Genomic DNA, 22,312 nt, shown 5'->3' on the forward strand with positions numbered 1-22,312 from the left:
GTTGATTTTTGTGCTGGTGAGAGATAAGGGTTTAATTTCATTTTGTTGCAGATGAATTTCCAGTTTTCCCATCAGCAACTGTTGAAGAAGCTACCTTTTCTCCAATGCAGGTTTTTGGCACCTTTGTCTAATATAAAATAATTGTAATTTTGTGGGTTTAGTCTCTCTGAGTCCTCTATTCTGTAACATTGGTCTACCAGTTTGTTTTGGTGCCAATACCATGCTGTTTTTGTTACTATTAGACTGGAGTATAGTTTAAGGTCTGATATAGTAATGCCACCTGCTTCACTCTTCCTGCTAAGGATTGCTTTAGCTATTCTGGGTCTCTTATTTTTCGAGATGAATTTCATGATTGCTTTTTCTATTTCTGTGAGGAATGCCATTGGAATTTTGATCGGAATTACATTAAATCTATACAGTGCTTTTGGTAGTATGGTCATTTTGATAATATTAATTCTGCCTATCCAAGAGCAAGGTAGATCTTTCCATCTTCTAAGGTCTTCTTTGATTTCTCTCTGTAGGGTTCTGTAGTTTTCATTGTATAGATCTTTCATCTCTTTTATTAAGTTGATTCCCAAGTTTTTGGTTTTTTTTTTTTTTTGCCTGAGGCTATTGTAAATGTGGTAGTTTTCCTCATTTCCCTTTCAGAGGATTTGTTGCTGATACACAGAAATGCCTTTGATTTATGGGTGTTAATTTTATATCCTGGTATGTTGCTGAATTCATTTACTAGTTGTATAAGTTTTCTGGTGGAGCTTTTTGATCTTCTAGGTATAGAATCATATTATCAGCAAATAGTGCCAATTTGAGTTCTTCTTTACCTATGTATATCTCTTTAATTTCTTTCATCTAATTGCTCTGGCCAGTGTTTCAAGAACTATGTTAAATAGAAGTGGTGAAAGAGGGCATCCCTGTCTTATTCTAGTTTTTAGAGGGAATACCTTCAATTTTTCCCCATTTAGAATAATGGTGGCCTGGGGCTTACAGTAGATAGCCTTTACAATGTTGAGGTATTTTCCTGTTACCCCTAGTTTCTCTAGCGTTTTGAACATGGAGGGGTTCTGTATTTTGTCAAATGCTTTTTCTGCATTTATTGAGATGATCATATGATTCTTATCTTTGAGTCTATTGATATGATGAATTATATTTTTTGATTTCCAAATGTTGAACCAACCTTGCATCCCTGGGATGAATCTCACTTGATTGTGGTGCACTAACTTTTGATGTCTTTGTATTCAATTTGCCAGAATTTTATTGAGAATTTTTGCATCTATATTCATTAGAGATATTGGTCTAAAGTTTTCTTTTTTTGATGTGTCTTTTTCTGGTTTTAGAATCAGGGTGATATTAGCTTGAATGAGTTTGGAAGTGCTCCCTCTTTTTCTATTTCCTGAAATAAATTGAAGAGTATTGGTATTAGTTCTTCTTTAAAGGTCTTGTAGAGCTCAGCTGTGTATACATCCGGTCCTTGGCTTTTCTTGGTTGGTAGGCTTCTGATGGCATCTTCTATTTCATCAATTGATATTGGTCTGTTTAAATTGTGTATATCATCCTGATTCAATCTGGGCAAATCGTATGACTTAAGAAATTTGTGGATGCCTTCAATATCTTATATTTTATTGGCGTATAAGTTTTCAAAATAATTTCTAATTATCCTCTGTATTTCTATAGTGTCTGTTGTGATATTACCTTTTTCATCATGTATGCTGGAGAGTTTTCTCTCTCCTTCTATTTGTTAGTGTAGCTAGGGGTCAGTCAATTTTATTTATTTTTTCAAAGAACCAACATTTGCTTTGTCAATTTTTTCAATTGTTTTCATTTCAGGTCTAATTTTAATTACTTCCTGTCTTCTACTGCTTTTGGTGTTGATTTGTTCTTCTTTTTCTAGGGCTTTGAGATGAAATGTTAGGTCATTTATTTGTTGATTTTTTTCTTCTTTGAAGGAATGAAGTCCATGAAATAAAATTTCCTCTGAGTACTGCTTTCACAGTGTCCCAGCAATTTCGATATGTTGTGTCTATGTTCTCATTTACCTCTAAGAATTTTTTAATCTCCTCCTTGATGTCTTCTGTAACCCATTGTTCATTCGGTATCATATTGTTTGGTCTCCAAGTGTTGGAGTAATTTTTATTTTTTATTTTGTCATTGATTTACAATTTTATTCCATTATGATCTGATAAAATGCATAGTAGCATCTCTACTTTTTTGTATTAAGAGTTGCTTTGTGGGCTGGGGATGTGGCTCAAGCGGTAACACACTTGCTTGGCATGCATGGGGCACTGGGTTTGATCCTCAGCACCACATAAAAAAATAAAATAAAGATGTTGTGTCCACCGAAAACTAAAAAATAAATATTAAAATATTCTCTCTCTTTAAAAAAAAAAAAAGAGTTGCTTTGTGGCATAGTATAAGGTCTATTTTAGAGAAGGATCCATGTGCTGCTGAGAAGAAAGTGGACCCACTTGATAAAGGTTGAAATGTTGTATATAAATCAGTTAAGTCAAAGTTATTAATTGTATAATTGAGCTCTATTGTTTCTTTATTCAATTTTTGTTTGGAAGATCTATCCAGTGGTGAGAGAGGTATGTTAAAGTCACTGATGAGTACTGTGTTGTGGTCAATTTCACTCTTGAACTTGAGAAGACTTTGTTTGATGAGCAAAGCTGCTCCAATGCTTGGGGCATATATATTTATGGTTGTTATGTCTTGTTGGTGTATGGATACCTTGAGCAGTATATAATGTCCATCTTTGTCTCTTTTGATTAACTTTGGCTTGAACTCTATTTATTTACTTATTTTTTTTTAAAGAGAGAGAGAGAATTTTTTAATATTCATTTTTTAGTTTTTTGGCGGACAGAACATCTTTGTTTGTATGTGGTGCTGAGGATCGAACCCGGGCTGCATGCATGCCAGGCGAGCGCGCTAGCGCTTGAGCCACATCCCCAGCCCAAGTCTACTTTATTTGATATGAGGATGGAAACCCCTACTTGCATCTGCAGTCCATGTGAGTGGTATGATTTTTCCCAACCTTTCACCTTCAGTCTGTGTATGTCTTTTCCTATCAGATGAATCTCCTAGAGGCAGCATATTGTTGTGTCTTTTTTTATTTATCCAATCTGCTAACCTATGTCTTTTGATTGGTGAGTTTAAGCCATTAAGGCTTAAACATTCAGGGTTATTACTGAGACATGGTTTGTATTCCCAGCCATATTTGTTTATTTTTATTATTTAACTTGACTTGATTTTCTTCTTTGATTAGTTTTTCCTTTAGGATACTACCTCCCTCTATTGATTTTCATTGTTGGTTTCATTTCCTCTTCATGGAATATTTTTCCAAGGATGTTTTGTAGTTCTGGGTTTCTAGCTATAAATTCTTTTAGCTTTTGTTTATCATGGAAGGTTTTTATATCATCAAATCTAAACTTTAATTAATTTTTCTGGACACAAGATTCTTGGTTTGCATCCACTTTCTTTCAGAGCTTGATATATGTTGTTCCAGGATCTTCTAGCTTTCAGGGTCTGTGCTGAAAAATCTGCCATTATCCTAATTGGTTTTCCCCTATATGTAATCTGATTGCTTTCTCTTGTGGCTTTTAAAATTCTCTCCTTAGACTGTGTGTTGGGCATTTTTATTATAATGTGCCTTGGTGTGGATCTATTGTGACTTTGTACATTCAGTGTCCTATAGGCTTCTTGAATTTGGATTTCTAATTCATTCCTCATGTTTGGAATGTTTTCTTATATTATTTCATTGGATAGATTGCTCATTACTTTGGTTTGGACCTCTAGGCCTTTCTTTATCCCAATAATTCTTAAATTTGGCCTTTTTATGCTATCCCATATTTCTTGAATATTCTGCTCGTGGTTTCTTACCATTATCACTGTGGGGTCTACATTTTTTCAAGATTATATATTTTCAGGTAAGGTTCTTTTAGTGCTAAATAACAAAGCCTAACATAGTCTAGACCTTAGGTATTTAATAAGGTTGCTTACTGAGCACTTACTATGTGCCTTCCCATGTGTCAGGCACTATGTAAGGAACTGGAAAGGAAAAAAGGTAAATGTATATTAAGGACATAAAGTCCTGGTTAGAATACTGATTTGCACTGAAACTTCATTAAGAAAGAAATATAACTGGTAACTGAAGAGCTGTTGGAAATCTAGGAAATATTCTTGCTTTCTTATGTATTTTCTTTGCAAAGTAGTTTCAGTTTTCTTCTCTGTTGATCAGCTTTTTCTGCAATAAAACTTTAATGGTGGATTGAAAATGGCTACTCTCAAGCTCTCATGTTCATATATTACTTCCCAAGCCACAAGGACAGATTAGTTCCTGCTGCTTTATACCCCTTTGATCTTTTACTTAATTTCAGAGTATAAGATAGGGATAAACCATCCATCCTTGTCTAAACAGGAGATCAGTTAACAGGGTCACTGTGCCTTGAATAAATATTCCAAATGGTATCTACAGCAAGCATTCTCAACAACTTATAAAAGAGAAAACTAAGACTGAAAAGTATGTTTCTCAAATTCATGTAACTAGTGCATGCCAGAAATTGGCTTTAAATCCTGGGGTTGTCCAAGTGCAGGGTGGGTATCTCTTTAACTTTGCATATGTGGAGTTTTGCTTGCCTCACTTTAGTCCCAGCTCTGCTAATGCTTCATAGTTCTTTTTGTTATACATGCGTTCCCTTTCCAAAGTTTGTCAACTTCATAAATTTTAAAGAAATGCAATGTTTAAAAAGAGTTTGATGGATTCAGGATATAAAAGGTTTTTCAAAAAAGAGAAGTATGTAATTATATATGCTCTTATTAACTTCTGTTAAAATTAAAATTAAAAAATTTTGTTAAACAATTTGCCTCTCAGATAATTCTACTAAAAGCAGAATCTTACCTTCCCATTCTGTTGGGATATCCCCCACTTCATAGTCTGTTTCTTTTTTATTTGCTGTTTCTACAATCCTTTTTTCTCGAATAGTTTGTCCTGTAAGACAAAAGTGATAAATACATTTTTAAATGAACATAACATAGTAGTTATTACAAATAATGTCTTCTCTTTTGATACTTCACAACCTTGATATTGTAAAAGAATTAAATTAGAAGGAAAAAGAATAGATTCTATTCAGAATTATATATTAAAAAGACAATTTCTGAACTATAGAATTTTAAAACAGTCTTCCATAGTATGCAAAATTAATTTGGGGAGCATAAATATAGATTTTATATAAGGAAAAGGAACAATCAATCCTGCAAGACACTAATAACTCATAAAAGAATTTTAGTGTTTTTTGCCTTTAAACTCACAAGTATATACACCAGAGGTGCCACACGTTGCTGTGACTACCCATTATAGACCATTAGAAATTGGTACTACCCTTGCCCCACAGTATATTGAAAAACTTAATAGATCCAAGCCACAAGATGGGTTCTATGGCCTGAGTTACTACCTCTCAAGGGAATATAATGAAAGAGGGACAAAAAGTGATGAGCCTCAGATATGGTGCTTCAGGTGTGAGATGGACATGCAGAATGAAATGGCAGAAATGTAAAAACAGGAAAGCAGAGAGAACAGTAAAGAAAAAGGTACAGAGGAAAGAAGGATGGGATGAGAAATGCCTATTACTTATATTTCTCAAAAATGAGGAGTTTATCAAAAAACTTAACACCAAAAAAACCCCAAATAACTATGTCAATAAATGGGCTAAAGAACTAAACAGACACTTCAAAGAAGAAGAAATTCAATTGACCAACAAATATATGAAAAAGTGTTCAACATCTTTAGTAATTAGAGAAATGCAAATCAAAACTTCACTAAGATTTCATCTCACTCCAGTCAGAATGGCAATCATCAAGAATATAGGCAACAATAAATGTTGGCAAGGATGTGAGAAAAAAGGTACATTCATACATTACTGGTGAGACTGCAAATTGGTACTACCACTATGGAAAGCTATATGGAGATTCCTCCTAAAACTGGGAATGGAACTATCATTTGACTTAGCTATCCCACTCCTCAGTTCATACCCAAAGGACTTAAACTCAGCATACTACAGTAGTGCAGTCACACCAATGTTTATAACAGTTCAATTCACAACAGCTAAACTAGAGAACCAACCTAGGTGTCCTTCAATAGATGAATGAATAAAGAAAATGTGGTATATATAGTCAATGGAATATTACTCAGCTTTAAATAAGAATAAAATTATGACATTTGCCAGTAAATGGTTGGAGTTAGAGAATATCATGCTAAGTGAAATAAGCAAATCCCTCAAAAACCAAAGGTCGAATGTTTTCTCTAATATGTATATGGTAATTCACAATTAGGGGTGGGGAACTAGAGAAGTATATAGTTACCTTAGATTAGGTAGAGGGAAGGGGAGGGGATGTGGGGATAGAAAGGATAATAGAATGAAACAGACATTATTACTTTATGCATATATGTGACTGCATGATAAATGTGATTCTATAGCATGTACACTCAGAAAATGAGAAATTAAATCCCATCTATAAATGATATATTAAAGTACATAAATGCATTATACTATCATGGATAACTAATTAAAACAAATAAAAATTAAATTAAAAAATATATAGTTGATTAAAATGTAGTTTAAGTTCATATAGAAGGCATAAAACTATTCATCATTTTCTTCTATTTTAAAGTCTTGATTATATCCTTCAAAGCTGCTTTGTCAAAATGGTGGCTTCAAAATGTTTGCCTATCATTCAATCTTTGAGCTGGTGAAACTAGGTAGGCTTTCTATTTCCAACAGTTAACAAGCATGGTTCTGTACTGCAGGGAATGTGAGCTGAGACAGAGAAGACACCAGTGAGTAATGATAAAGGGAGCAGTATGACTTAATAGTAATTAGACCAGTCTTGGATAGAAGTCTGGGCATTATGGGACACTCCTTTCTTTAACCCTCCTCAGCCAATCTTATACCATACTAAAGAGTATATAGTATGGTATAACTATATACTCTTTAGTATATAGTTATACCATACTATATGGGCAACATAATTAAAGAAACTGACATGGTTGCCTGCAAATCTCTCTTATATATTTCCTGCAGTTTTACTAACTAAGATTCCTTCATTTGTGGACAAGGGCTCCTGGGAGTGAATGTGTAGGATAAAGGACAGCCTGAGAAGACCAAATGGCTGGTTGTTACTTCCTGTTTTTAGAAGAATAAGTAAAAGTCTGGGATTTCATAGACAAGCCATTTAATGGCCAATAACCCTGAAGTATGTGGCCAGGAAAGCTCTGCATTTCATTATAAACTCATTTAACCAGTCTGATTGAATCCTAATATGCAAGTTCCTTAAGGTTTATAAAGAGGAGTTATAATTTCCTTATCTTATCTTATGCAATAAACCTACAGAAGGGCAGGGGATTTGTAGTAAATGTCCCTAAGTTATAGGGACAAGGCTTAGAGTAAAAAGAAAATATTAACAATGACAGCTGCATTTCTCTGTCATAGCAGAGGCATAATATATATAAATGTATTTTCACTAAAATGCTGTTTATACTCATACATAAATATACCATAACAATGGTTATTACTATAAAGTATACTTCGTATCAGTTTTCAAAATATTTGAAAGTCAAATGCCTATGTCTTCATATGGTACTTACCTAAATACCCAGATATAAGTATGTTATTTTACCAATAACAGCTAAAAGAAAGAACATGGTCTAAAACAAAAAAATAATAGTACAAAGGATTCTGAAAGTATGTATGTGTGTGGTCTGTAAGGTCTTACGTGGACCTCAAGAGAGTTCAGCACACAAGAAAGGGATAGAGTTCTAGATCTCTCAGAAGCACAAGTGAAGAACACGTTACCAGTGTATCTGTATATATGTGACACACAAAAAAACCCAACTTTTCATTCCTATTTTTTGGTCGATAAATTTCATGTAAGGTCTCTCAAGAATTTTAAAAATCAAAAGTCATATCTATTTTTGTGTGTAAATGAAAACACAGGAACAGTAATTTATGAACTTGTTTAATCCCTTGATAATCACTGAATAAATCTTTGTTTAAAAATAGTTGATATCAAAGTTGTGCTTTTAAAAGTATACATCTTTAAAAATATAAAATGAAACTATGAGTTTATCAGATGAAGTCTTTATAATCATATATTCTTTTCCCCTTAAAACAAACAGCTTTAAAACTACTTCATTCTTGGGAATAAATCCTACTTGTATTATTGATTTTTATAAATTATAAATGAAATTTATATTTTTCATTAAGAAATTATGTACAAACTATGCACTTACATTAATATGCTTTTGTGCAGTACTTGTAAAGACAACCTAGTCATCATAGCAAAAGCACTTCTATCCTCATGAATAAAGCAAATTGATGTGTATGCTCATGTGTCAAATTTTAGGGTCTAATTTATATTTTAAAATCAACTTAATAACAAAAACATTTAATTTAATGTGACTTTAGACTTAATAAATCCTAAAAAAAAAAAATAAGACATTCACATTGGTGTACTCAATGGGCACTAAAAATCCCAATACATAGTTGTTTTACTTAATAGTAAAAAACATTAGATTTAATTGAAACAATAAAAATAAAATTTGAATTCAAGAAGACTATAATGGTTAATAGTATTTGGACTTGAAGATTAAAGAAATAACAATTTATTTTTGAAACTTAAATTTTTAAAAGCAGGCTACCATTCAGCTAATTGTCCTAAGAAAATGTCAGATTTTCTATTCATTTGTTTTAAACAATATGTAACTCATTTAGTTAAAAAAATAAAAAGATTTCCAGGTACAGGGTAGATGACAAAAGTTTAGATGGAAGACAAATTTCATCAGTTCTACTGAGCTTCCAGGATCAGGATGGAAACCCTGGACATAGATATGGGGAGGAGACTCTAGAGAACAAAGTTCTAAAGCTAGAATCTTATATTCCCATGCCTTAGGCATGTAACAAATTTTGTGTGTTCTTTTCTCTGTTAAAAAAAAAAAAAAAAAGTCCTGGGGCTGAGGTTGTGGCTCAGTGGCAGAGTGCTTATCTCACACATGTGAGGCACCGGGTTCAATCCTCAGCACCACATAAAGATAAATAAATAAACAAAATAAAGATATTTTTTTAAAAATAGGAATTTTTCCAGTGTGGTGGTGTATGACTGTAATCATAGCAACTAAGGAGGCAGAGCCAGGAGGATTGCAAATTCAAAGCCAGGCGGAGCAACTTAGTGAGGCTCTAAGCAATGCTCTAAGCAATCAATCCTTCAATGCTCTCTTTTTATCTTATTCTGAAAGATACCAATATATGCACTAGGTATATATTTTATGCACATATAACAAAATAGATATACAAGTTAAGTGTAAAGATTTGTCATGTATCACCTGAAATCATCTTGTAGACTGTACTTGGGAAACCATACTGCAGACCACAGTAGTTTAATCAGAGAGGCTCAGCAACACATATGGTTTTATAAGGCAAAGGAACCAATATAAACAGTAAGAAATTCCTGTGGACACAGAATGGTTGATGAATATCAAAGTCTTGCTTGGATGTGTTTACCCTTCATTTCATAACAAATTCCAGGGGTGATCAGATTTTAAAAATAGCTAATATTTATGGCATGTTCACCATGTGAATGACATTCAACTAAATTTTAACTTTGTATGAATAATTTCTCTTAAACTTTACAACTTCATGAGGTTACTATTATTAGTTCATCTTATAAATGGAGAGATTTTTAAAGAGAACTTAATTCATTAACTTCAGGTCATTTACTAAGAAACAAGAGTCAAGATGTGAACATAGATCTTTTGACTCTAGCCCTGGAGACTTAACCACTAAGTTATACTAACAGACTTCAAGATATCTATAAATACTACATCTATAAACCTAAGACATTTAGTTAGTAAAATATAAGGGCTAAGCTACTATCAAAAGTAACTACTATTTGTAAGAATATTAAAAACAAATTATCTCTAAAAAATAAAAACCACTCCTTTCACTATATTTTTAGAATATAGAAAACATATCTCAACTCATTTAACATAGAAATCCTAAGTCATTCAACATTCACTAAATAATCACTGAAGAAAATCTGGAAAATACAGAAAGTTGTAAGAATATAAAAATCTATCCGTAACCCCACTACTTAAAATATCCTTTCATTAATACTTTGTAGATTACAAATCTACAAAAACAGAAATACATACACATTTATAAGATTAAAGTTATGCATATATATTTTTCCTGCTACATAGAATATGAAATTTTTATCATTATTCCACAACTTAAATTCTAAAGAAAAAGGAAGCACCTGTAGAAGTGTGTTAATATTTCTTTTGTTTAAGTGTGTTTTAAATGTCAAGACAAAAATCAAAGAGATTGAATGAGCAATAAAGCAAATTAAAATGATATTAAAAGAAAATTCATGCGGATTAAAAAACATACATCAGGCACATCACACAAAGTAAGTCTTCCAAATTAAGGTAGAACTTCAAGATCTGAGGATGAAGTAGTAAAGTGCAGTGATTCATCTAATATCCTGATCACCAAGGAAATTCTTTTTGAGAGATAAAACTCCACCATGGGAAAATATCTTTTGGTCTTTTCTACCCTTTTACCCCCCTAATTTTTTTCCGATTTCTGACCTAGAAGAAGAAGACGGAACACTGCTGAGAGAAAAAATTCTTTGAGGAATTTAGCAGGGATGAACTTTACAGAGGAAAAAAATGTTCATTAAAGACTCCAAATCCACTGGTAGAGGGAGAAAGCCCAGATATCCTCTATTTTCAGATCAAGTTTCCCCAAGAATAATCAGAGTGAATCTTCTCAGGAAAATTCTAGGACTTTTTGATACTTTAAGTTTCATTTTCAGGATATAGATTTTATTGACAATCTTGTGATGTCTCCCCTAAGAACTTAAAAATCATTTATTTTCTGAATAAGCTATCTGAGCACAAGTGTGAAAGTCTCCCTCCCACTCCTGTCTCCTGGCCATTTAAATTTTCTCCCTGTCAACACAATGATCAGTTTCTGAAGTAGTTCCAGGGATAGCTTACAGATGGGCAAATATATGTATATGATTTTATACACAAATTAACACCATGCCAATTATATTGCTTGTATCTTGCTTCCCCCTCTCCCCTTAATAATCTTGGGAGTTTTTAACACAAGTACAAAAGAGCTGCTTTATCATTTTTCTTTTTATTTTTTGTTCTTTTCTCCCTTCTTTTAAAAATTTCCCCCAATTTCATAATTTTTAATAAACGTGGGATAGTACAGAGAATGGGTCTATCATAATATTTTCCTTTTTCCTTATTGATGACTATTTAAGTTGCTCTTGATATTTTGCCATTATAAACAATGATCCAATGAATAACCTTACATATATGTCTTTTCAAATCAGTATAAATATATACAGGAGCTAAACTCCCAGAAGAACTGCTAGGTCAAATGGAATGTTCATTTATAATATTGACAACTATTTCCAAATTGTGGTCCATAAAAGTTTCACCAATTTAACTCCCACAAATATACATTTTCAAAAATATATACACATTTCCCCCCTAAGCTTTTAATTTTTGGGGGGGAAGGAACTGGGGATTGAACCCAAAAGCTTTCTAACACTGAGCAACATCCACAGTCATTTTTATATTTTATTTGCAGACAGGATCTAAATTGCTGAGGTTGGCCTCAAACCTGCCATGCTCCTGCCTAAACCTCCCACGTCACAGGGATTACAAGTGTATGTCACTGTGCCTGGTTACTTTTGCCCTTTAATTTTTTGCCAAATAATAGGTTAAAAATGATAACTTGTAGATATTTTTTCTTTTAGTGAACAAGGCTGGCATTATTTCATTTTGAGAGGCTCTGTACTTCTTTTTTTGTGCGAAATTTTCATGTCCTTTGACCATTCTCCTATGGTCTTTTACTTGCTGATTTGTAGGAACTCTTTGTATGTTTAAGAATGACTGTTACTGATAACACATGTGCACAAAATATTCATTAAACTATTACCAGAAAATGCAAAATGTGAGAAACAATTTAAATGATCAACTATAAACTATCATAAATGTACAAAAGTTACATGATGTATAATATAGCAACACACTGAATGAGAAAGTGATATGAAAATCTAGCCATCTTTTATTAAGCCAGACACTGAACAGATTCATAAAAGCATGAAACAATGATCATCTTTTCCCTAAAATTTTCTGGTTTGGAAAATAGTTATTTCTGATAAACAATACACTCAGCCCTACCCACAATCCATGAGTTTTGTGACCACAGATTTAACAGCTGCTGATTCAAAATATTTTTAAAAACCTGCATCTGTATTGAACATTTATGGGTTATTTCTTATCGTTACTCCCTAAACAACATGGTATAACAACTATTTATATAACATTTAGACTGTATTAGATATAATAAGTAATTTGGAGATGCTTTGAGTATATGGGAGGCTGTCTGGGGGACGTATGCAAATATTACATCATTTGCAGCATTTGAAAACTTTGGTATCTGCAATAGGATACAATTCCCCATGGGATATTAAGGTAAGACTATATATTTTTATGTTAATATATAATGGTTTTATTAATGGTATTTTTAAGTAAATTAATAAAATTTTAAAATTCTCACTTCGAGTTTTAATGATAAATATCAATGTATATCCCATTTAAAAAAAAGCCCTGTGATGACTTTAAAATGAGCCTGAGACCAAAATGTTGAAATATATACCACTGGAAACAAACAAATCAGGATTCCATAAAGCCAGAGTGCTAAAAGGCAGACAGACAGATAAATAAGCTCGGGAGACAAAAGGGCTTTTACTTACCAGAGTACTAACATAAATATGGAGCAAGTGCCAGGGTTGGAATAATTACCATTTTGTAAGCATCATGGTAAAGATTGGTTCTGGTAAGAAATATTAATGGGGTTGGGGATGTACCTTAGTGGTAGAGTGCTTGCCAAACATGTGCAAGACTCCAGGCTCAATCCGTAGCACTGGTCAAAAGAAAGGAAAGAAGGGAGGGAGGGAGGGAGGGGAATCAATGAAGAGGAGTTATCTTTTGTTTTAATTGGAAATAATTTCCCCTTCCTCTGCATATTGGGTGTTCTTACACATTTAAAAGTTGAATAAGACCTTTAGTTTATTCCTGAGCAATGATAAAAAATTTTAAAAATTAAAATGGAATATGACACATATTATAAAAAATATGATGTTATGGTTTAAAAATGAGGTATCCTTCCTAAAAGCTCAAGTGTTAGACAATGTAGGAAGGTTCACAGGTGACATAATCAGATTATGAGAACTGTAAAGTCATTAATGAGTTAATCCAAGACAGATGAATTTACTTGAATGAACTGCTGGGTGGTAACTGTAGGCAGGTATGGTCAGACTGGAGGAACTCACTGGGGGTGTGGCCGTGGACTATATCTTGTCCTGGCTATATATCTTTCTCTGCTTCCTAGCTACCATAAGCTAAGAGCTTTCCTCTGCCATGCCTTTCCATCATTATGTTCTGCCTCACCTCATGCCCAGAGCAAAGGATTTTGTTGACCATGGACTGAACCACTGAAACCATGATCCCAGAATAAATTTTTCCTCTTCTAAATTGCTCTTGTCAGGTATTTTGGTCAGAGAAAGAAAGCTGACTAACTAGGTTAAAAATGATAAATTATTAATTTTGCTACCTAGAAATACTGCTTTTCTAGGGTTTTAGTGACCCTGTAGGTGAATAAGACAATTGACAGATGTGGGTGACAGGAGACACCAACAGTCCTGAAGAATGAGACAACAGACCCAGGTATCTCTTTCCCTATTTCCTCATGTATCCTCAGAAGCCCGGGCAGATTTGGGGGGTAATCTTTAATGTTTAAATTCAAAGCTTCAGAACTCACAAGATATATACGATAGCATAGGAGAGATTTTCTTCCACCAGTCCCAAACCAAAGTTAAAAGCGTAATTTGGCTATAACCACAAGCACATGTGATCTGTATGAGGAATTTCAACAAGCTGTCTACTTTCAGACCAATATTTCTCACTGGTACAGCAGGATGAGAGGCGAGTTGAAGCTGGAGAGGACTTTGGAGTAGAAAGAGACGATGGGCTGACTGAGGTGACTTATCTCTGTGACAGCTGTCCCCTTAAAAATAAGCAAGTTTTAGGCCTTTGATATCTGAGAGCAGCCCCTGGTAAGAAGAAATGGTGATGAAGTAGAAAGGTCAGGATAAGATTCTTACTGTATGACTTTTGCCCTGTATGGAAGTGGCAGCAAGCAGTATAGTCAGGTGATAATTACAAGTATTAAAGACTGAATTCTACATACAAAATGAGGCTTAGAAGTGTCAATGTATAATGTATGAAAGTGAGGGCTACTGAAAGTCAAGAACCACAACTTTTGTCACAGTGGCTGGATGTGGTAGCACAGGCCTGTAATCCCAGCTACTCGGGAGGCTGAGTCAGGATTGCAAATTTGAGGCCAGCCTTAGCAAGTGAGACCCTGTCTCAAAACAACAATGACAACAAGACTGGTGACGTAGCTCAATGTTAAAGAACCCCTGGGCTTTTTTGGTGCCATCTGCTCTGGGCACCACCTCCTGCTCCTCCCATCTCTGCTGCCTCCCTGAGTCACTGCATGGGCAGCTCCGATCGCCTGGGTCCCAGTACTAGCAGCCGGGTCTTCCTACCTTGATGAGGCAGGCCTAGAATTTGGAATCCTCCTGCCTCAGCCTGTGGAGTTGCTAGGATTACAGATGTGCAGTACTGTGCCAAACTTTTCAGGTTTATTTTAAAAGTATTTGAAGTTCCTACAACATGGCAGACATTGACAACAAAGAACAGTCTGAACTTGATCAAGATTTGGATGATGTTGAAGAAGTAGAAGAAGAAACTGGTGAAGAAACAAAAATCAAAGTGTGCCAGCTGACTGTTCAGATGATGCAGAATCCTCAGATTCTTGCAGCTCTTCAAGAAAGACTTGATGGTCTGGTAGAAACACCAACAGGATACATTGAAAGCTTGCCTAGGGTAATTAAAAGATGAGTGAATGCTCTCAAAAACCTTCAAGTTAAATGTACACAGAGAGAAGCCAAATTCTATGAGGAAGTTCATGATCTTGAAAGGAAGTATGCTGTTCTCTATCAACCTCTATTTGATAAGAGATTTGAGATCATTAATGCAGTTTATGAACCTACAGAAGAAGAATGTGGATGGAAACCAGATGAAGAAGAGGAAATTTTGGAGGAGCTGAAAGAAAAGGCCAAGATAGAAGATGAGAAAAAAGATGAAGAAAAAGAAGACCCTAAAGGAATTTCTGAATTTTGGTTTACTGTTTTTAAGAATGTTGACTTGCTCAGTGACATGGTTCAGGAACATGATGAACCCATTCTGAAGTACTTGAAAGATATTAAAGTGAAGTTCTCAGGTGCTGGCCAGCCCATGAGTTTTATCTTAGAATTTCACTTTGAAACCAATGAATTTCAAAAATGAAGTGTTGACAAAGACATACAGAATGAGGACAGAACCAGACGATTCTAGTCTCTTTTCTTTTGATGGACCTGAAATTATGGGTTGTACAGGGTGCCAGATAGATTGGAAAAAAGGAAAGAATGTCACTTTGAAAACTATTAAGAAGCAGCATAAACACAAGGGACGAGGAACAGTTCATACCCTGACTAAAACAGTTTCCAATGATTCTTTCTTTAATTTTTTTGCCCCTCCTGAAGTTCCTGACAGTGGAATCTGGATGGTGATGCTAAAGCTATTCTGGCTGCAGACTTTGAAATTGGTCACTTTTTACATGAGCGTATAATCCCTAGATCAGTGTTATACTTCACTGGAGAAGCTATTGAAGATGATAATGATGATTATGATGAAGAAGGTGAAGAGCAGATGAGGGTTATCAGCTCTTTGAAGAAGTCAAAAGCTGCAGTAAATCTTTTCAATAAAAGCTGTCTGGATGTCTCAAAAAAAAAAAAAAAAAGAAAAAGAAAAAAGAAAAAAGAAAAAAAAAAAGAACCCCTGACACCAATTTTTAGTACTCCTCACCAACCCCTACTCCCTGGCCCTGCAAAAAAAAACACCCTTGTCACTTTGAAGCATTGTAAATAAAATGAACATCAATTATGAGTACAAAAGTTGGGATTCTTAACACTGAAAGCCATTTTTACATATGACTTAAAGTGTAATTTGACTAAAGTTATTCAGATGCAGCATCTATTAATTAAGAGAATGTTATGTACCAGGCAGTGTTTAGCTGCTTTTCATATTTCTCCATCTTATTCAAATATACACAGCTGAATAAAATAGTATAGCTGGATTTTGAACCATACATTTTTCTAATTCTCAAGCATGAGCTCTTTCCATTTAAGATTTAAAATTAGCATTTATAAAGTTTGTATATGGTATCATTACAGAACTCCAATTAAAAACTAGTATTTAATTAATAACTATCATAGCTATTATTTTCCCAGAGTGCTCAAATGAAGTATTCCTACTTGAAAATATGATGTTTCTATAATTTCACATATTCTATATATATTTATGTGAGCATGGAAGAGTATCTCAACAGATCCCAGCAGGTACTACTTTTTTTTAAAAAAAAGCAATTAAAGAGGCCTTACATTAGCTTTCAGAATTTTTAAAATGGCTAACTAGTTCAACAGACTAGAAAAAATCCTGTTAGATTCCTCAGAGTTACAGGTTTTTTATAAGGAATTCCAGCTTATTTCATGGTAGTAGATTGGAAATTATATAAAAATGCTTGGTTATTATGAAATACCTTATATACTATAGGTGGGCCTTTCAGACCCCAATAGCTGAAAGGTCTTAAACTACACCCAGAAAGACAACAAAAAACTCCCAAGCCACACATTTCCTGTAATACTGAAAATGTTTTCTGGCAAGGTAATAGCATACCAGTATTCTTTTCCTTAAATCTGACTTATAAATTTTTTAAAAAGCCATGAATAAATTTTGTAAAATTTAAGTCTACAACCACATATGAAGAATATTACACTTTAAGAAATGATGAACTTATTATAAATTGTTTGTGTTCCACATGAACAATAAATTTTCTTATTTACTGTTAATAAAATAGTTCCATTGCTAAGAACCACAGTAATATGATGCATGGCATTTTTGGTTAAAAGGTGACAAGCCATTGAGATGATATGATTATGTTAAGATCTGCATTCATATGGATATTGGACTCCTGCGGCCTGCTACTGGACTCCTGGAGAGTTCCCATTGGTTGGGGAAGTGCAGTAGGAGGGAATTCCGGAGGAGGGACTTCCTGTGGGGGTCCAGGAGAATGCCTTGTGGGTTGGTCGGCAATCTTCCCGGGAGCATACGGAGTATTGGTGGCAGTTTCAAAAATAAAGTTTGTTCCTGCTTGAGTGGCTCATGATTTTGTGCCCAGCCAGACTGCGGCATCCATAATATAATATTTAAATAAAAATTTGAAGTTCTAAAACATGCTATCCAATCAACAAACTTACTGAATATTTCATTGCAGTAGAAAAAGAAAAGAATAAAAACAATGAATTCATGGCAATTTAGTCCACATAATAACATGTTCACTTTGAAGAACTAAAACAGAAGCTGCCATTTCAGGTTTTGTTTAAGGTGTAGAAATCAATTTTGAAAGTAATTTATTTACTTAGTATATCCTATACCTTTTATATGTTTAAATTATCTCTGATATATAAAGTATATTTATAGTTAAAAATTTGTTAAAAATATATAATATAGCTATATAATATATAATTATATATAATATAATAATATAGTTATAAAACACAATATGAGAAACTAACAGTAGGTGATTCTGAAATAAATACATCTGAATTATGGGTACTCACCTTAATACATAAAAAAGGAATGAATGAAGAGATAATGAAATTTGTAGTCAGATAGGTTTTAAAATAGATGGACATCCCGGTTTTACAAGAGACTATTTTAAAATAAGAAGAAATTTATGATGAAGACTGAAAGTCTTCATTTTTAACAACACTTACTAATTAAAGCAAACAAAGTCCATTTGGATTACTCTTCAGATAAAAGAGATGAATATTTTCTTCTCTCAAAGGTTGCAAACACTCACAGTAAGGTATAAATCAGAATAATCAAGTATTTGATTTTCACTTTCAAACTCTAACTTGAAACACTCTGGGATGTCAATAGAGAAGTAAAAAGAAAAATGGAAGGAATAAAAAAATGGTAGCAAATATTACTAGAATTTAGAGAATTATAAAATTATGACATTTATAAACCTTACTCCAAACTATATTTTTGGATTTAGTAGGATTCAGGTAGAGTTGACTGTTTATTTGCAGACTCAAATAGTTTAACAGAAATTGATTTCCAGACCTAACAGGTTTCATTGCTATCAAGTACTTGGTCTTTTTTTTTTTTTTAAGAGAGAATGAGAGAGGAGAGAGGGTGAGAGAGAGAATTTTTAATATTTATTTTTAGTTCTCGGCAGACACAACATCTTTGTTGGTATGTGGTGCTGAGGATCGAATCCGGGCCGCACGCATGCGAGGCGAGCGGGCTACCGCTTGAGCCACATCTCCAGTCCCAAGTACTTGGTCTTTTAACATAAAACATAAAAGAGTCAAGGACTAGACCCATGCCACTGTGGCCTGGAGTTCTGAGGCAGAGCCACCTGCCGCCTGTGCTGGGGTTCCTTATTCACCAAAGCTTGGCTCCACAGCCCAACATCAGGAAACATACAGGCTTGAGGCTGCCACCAACAAGAAACTGGGATATCAATGCTTCTATCAAAAGACAAAAATAAGGACCTGGTAAGACATCACCAAGGTCCCTATGGCCTAGCTGCACCAAAGGTTTCTCTACTAGGGGGGCTAACAGTTATACTGTTGCTGAGGTAACAGAGAGTTTTGCATAGGGTTGCCTATCTCTTGTTTCTCCTACTAACAGCCAACTTCCTATGATTATCCTCTCAATAGTCATTTAATCTAATACCTACATATTCTTACATCATACCTCATAAACATCTCAGCCAACCTCCCAGTACTGTAAACCATTATGTAAACCTATTGATTATATGGTTGAAGATAACCAAACTCATAGTGACAAAGTGTAAATATAAACATAGAAGCTAACTGATATATGGCTGCACGTTGGGTACATTAAGTTCTTTAATATTGATCTCTTCCTTAAAAGTGGGATATTGGTAATCTGTAGGCACACTATAAGACAATAGAGCAGAAGCTATAATATCTTTGATCTACACTGCAAGAGAGGAAGACACATAGACATGAAAAAACAAAGAAACCAAGACACTACAATAGAATTAAAAGATAGTGAAGCAGGTAAAATATCAGAGAAGAAGTTCAGAATATAAACAAAAAAATGATTTGGGAATTAAAGAACAACGTAAGTGAGCAGATACAGGCAAAAATCGATCATACCAATAAAGAGATAAGTGAATAAATACAGGTTGCAAGAGATTACTTCAAGAAAGAGAGATTTAAAAAAACCACACACACACAAAAAAACAGAAGTCCTCAAAATGAAAGAAATAATAAGCCAATTAAAAAACTCAATAGAGGGCTGGGGTTGTGGCTCAGTGGTAGAGTGCTTGGCTGCTGTGTGCGAGGCCCTGAGCTTGATCCTCAGCACCACATAAAAAAATAATAATAAAATAAAACAAAACGAAAAATCCCTCAATAGATAGCATCACCAAGAGACTAGACCACTTGGAAGACAGAACCTCAGACAATGAAGACAAAATATACAATCTTGAAAATAAAGTTGACTTCACTGTGAAGATGATAAGAAACCATGAACAGAACATCCAAAAATTATGGGATACCATCAAAAGACCAAATTTAAGATATATTGGGATAGAGGAAGGTTCAGAGATTCAAACCAAAGGAATACATAATCTCTTTAATGAACTAATATCAGAAAATTTCCCAAGTATAAAGAATGAATTAGAAAATCAAATACAAAAGGTCTATGGGACACCAAGTGTACAAAATTACAACCCATCTATACCAATACCCATTATAATGAAAATGCCTGGCATACAGAATAAGGATAGAATTTTAAAGGCAATAAGAGAGAAAAATCATATTACCTATAAGGGAAGAACAATTCAGATCTCAGCAGATTTTTACACCCAGACTCTCAAAGCCAGGCCATCCTGGAACAACATATACCTAGCTCTAAAAGCATTGAATGCCAACCAAGAATCTTATATCCAGAAAAATTAAGCTTCAAATTTGACAATGAAATAAAAGTCTTTCATGATGAACAAAAGCTAAAAGAATTTACAGCAAGAAAGTCAGCACTACAGAACATTCTTAGCAAAATATTCCACAAGGAGGAAATGGAAAAACAACCACGAAAATCTGCAAAGGCAAGAACTACAATAAAAGAAAAGCCAACCAAAGGAGAAACCGAGTCAAACTTAATGCCAAAAATTAAAAAAAAATGACCAGTAATACAAATCATATCTCAATAATAACCCTAAATGTTAATGGCTTAAACTCACCAATCAAAAGACATAGGCTGGTAGATTGGATTTAAAAAGACTCAATAATATGCCGCCTTCGAGAGACTCATCTCATAGGAAAAGATGCCCACAGACTGAAGGTTAAAGGTTGGAATAAAATATAGCATTCACATGGCCTACAGAAGCAAGCGGGAGTTTCCATCCTCATATCATATAAAGTAGACTTCAAGCCAAAGTTAATCAAAAGGGATAAAGATGGACATTTCATATTGCTTAGCGGAAGGATGCATCAACAAGACATAACAGTTATAAATATATATGTCCCAAACAATGGAACATCTACATTCATCAATCAAACTCTTCTCAAGTTCAACAGTCAAATACATCACTACACAATAATTCTGGGTAACTTTAACACACGTCTTTCACTAATAGATAGATCTACCAAACAAAAGCTAAAGAAATAAACTATAGAACTTAATAATAAAATCAATAACTTAGACTTAAATGATATATATAGAGCATATTATCCATCAATGAGCAAATACACTTTCTTCTCAGCAGCACATGGATCCTGCTCTAAATAGACCATATGTTATGCAACAAAGCAAATCTTAGTAAATACAGAAAAGTAAAGATACTACCCTGCATTCTATCAGACCACAATGATAGAAATCAATGATAAAACAAAAAATAAGTACTATTCGAAATCCATGGAGACTAAATAATTCGATATTGAATGAACAACGGGTTGCAAAAGATATCAAGGAGGAGATTAAAAAATTTTTAGAAGTAAATGAGAACACAATACAACATATTGAAATCTCTGGGACACTATGAACGCAGTGCTAAGAAGAGAGTTCATTGCATGGAATTCATTCCTTCAAAGAAAAAGTCAACAAATAAATGACCTAACATTACATTTCAAAGCCCTAGAAAGAGAAGAACAAATCAACCCCCAAATCAGTAGGAGACAGGAAATAATTAAAATTAGAGCTGAAATCAATGAAATTCAAACAAAAGAAACAATTGAAAAAATTGACAAAACAAAAAGTTGGTTCTTTGAAAAAATAAATAAAATTGATAAACCATTAGCTATGCTAACGAAAAAAAGGAGAGAGAAAACTCAAATTACTAACATACATGATGAAAAAGAAAATATCATAAGATAGTACAGAAATACAGAAGATAATTAAATTATTTTGAAAATTAGTACTCCAATAAAATAGAAAATATTAAAGGCATAGAAAAATTTCTAGAGTCATATGATTTGCCCAAATTGAAAGAGGATGATATACACAATTTAAAAAGATCAATTTCAAGTAAGGAAATAGAGGACGCCATCAGAAGACTACCAATCAAGAAAATCCCAGGACTGGATTTTCAATATGTTGTAAAGTTCAATAAGACCTTTAAAGAAGAACCTACACCAATACTTCTCAAACTATTTCATGAAATCGAAGAAGAGGAAACACTTCCAAACAAATTCTACAAGGCCAATATCACCCTGATTCCAAAACCAGAAAAAAGACACATCAAAGAAAGAAAACTTCAGACCAATATTTCTAATGAATATAGATGTAAAAATTCTCAATAAAATTCTGGCAAATTGAATAAAAAAAATATCAAAAAGATAGTACACCACGATCAAGTCAGATTCATCCCAGGGATACAAGGTTTGTTCAACATATGGAAATCAATAAATATAATTCATCACATCAATAGACTCAAAGATAAAAATCAAATGATCATCTCAATAGATGCTGAGAAAGCATTTGATAAAATATTTTTGTTCAAAAACACTTGAAAAGTAGGGATAGGGGTGGGGATGTAGC

At 33.7% G+C, this 22,312-nt stretch overlaps 2 protein-coding genes and 1 pseudogene across 2 annotated transcripts in view; 1 reads left to right on the top strand and 2 right to left on the bottom strand.

Moving 5' to 3' along the window:
* Ndufaf2 (NADH:ubiquinone oxidoreductase complex assembly factor 2) overlaps window positions 1-22,312 on the bottom strand; it is a 172,573-nt gene that overhangs the window by 55,637 nt on the left and 94,624 nt on the right. The window contains exon 2 of the mRNA XM_005319592.4: window positions 4,892-4,981. Coding sequence (XP_005319649.1) covers window positions 4,892-4,981 — 90 coding nt within the window. The remainder of the gene's footprint in view (window positions 1-4,891; window positions 4,982-22,312) is intronic.
* The window catches only part of LOC101973121 (uncharacterized), a 112,008-nt gene continuing 94,626 nt past the window's right edge, over window positions 4,931-22,312 (bottom strand). Inside the window, exon 5 of the mRNA XM_021722504.3 lies at window positions 4,931-4,981. The gene's annotated coding sequence lies outside the window, so the exon portion shown is untranslated. The remainder of the gene's footprint in view (window positions 4,982-22,312) is intronic.
* On the top strand, window positions 14,662-15,939 carry LOC101972830 (nucleosome assembly protein 1-like 1 pseudogene; annotated as a pseudogene).

Source organism: Ictidomys tridecemlineatus, chromosome 1 (assembly GCF_052094955.1).
Source record: "Ictidomys tridecemlineatus isolate mIctTri1 chromosome 1, mIctTri1.hap1, whole genome shotgun sequence".
Taxonomy (NCBI): domain Eukaryota; kingdom Metazoa; phylum Chordata; class Mammalia; order Rodentia; family Sciuridae; genus Ictidomys; species Ictidomys tridecemlineatus.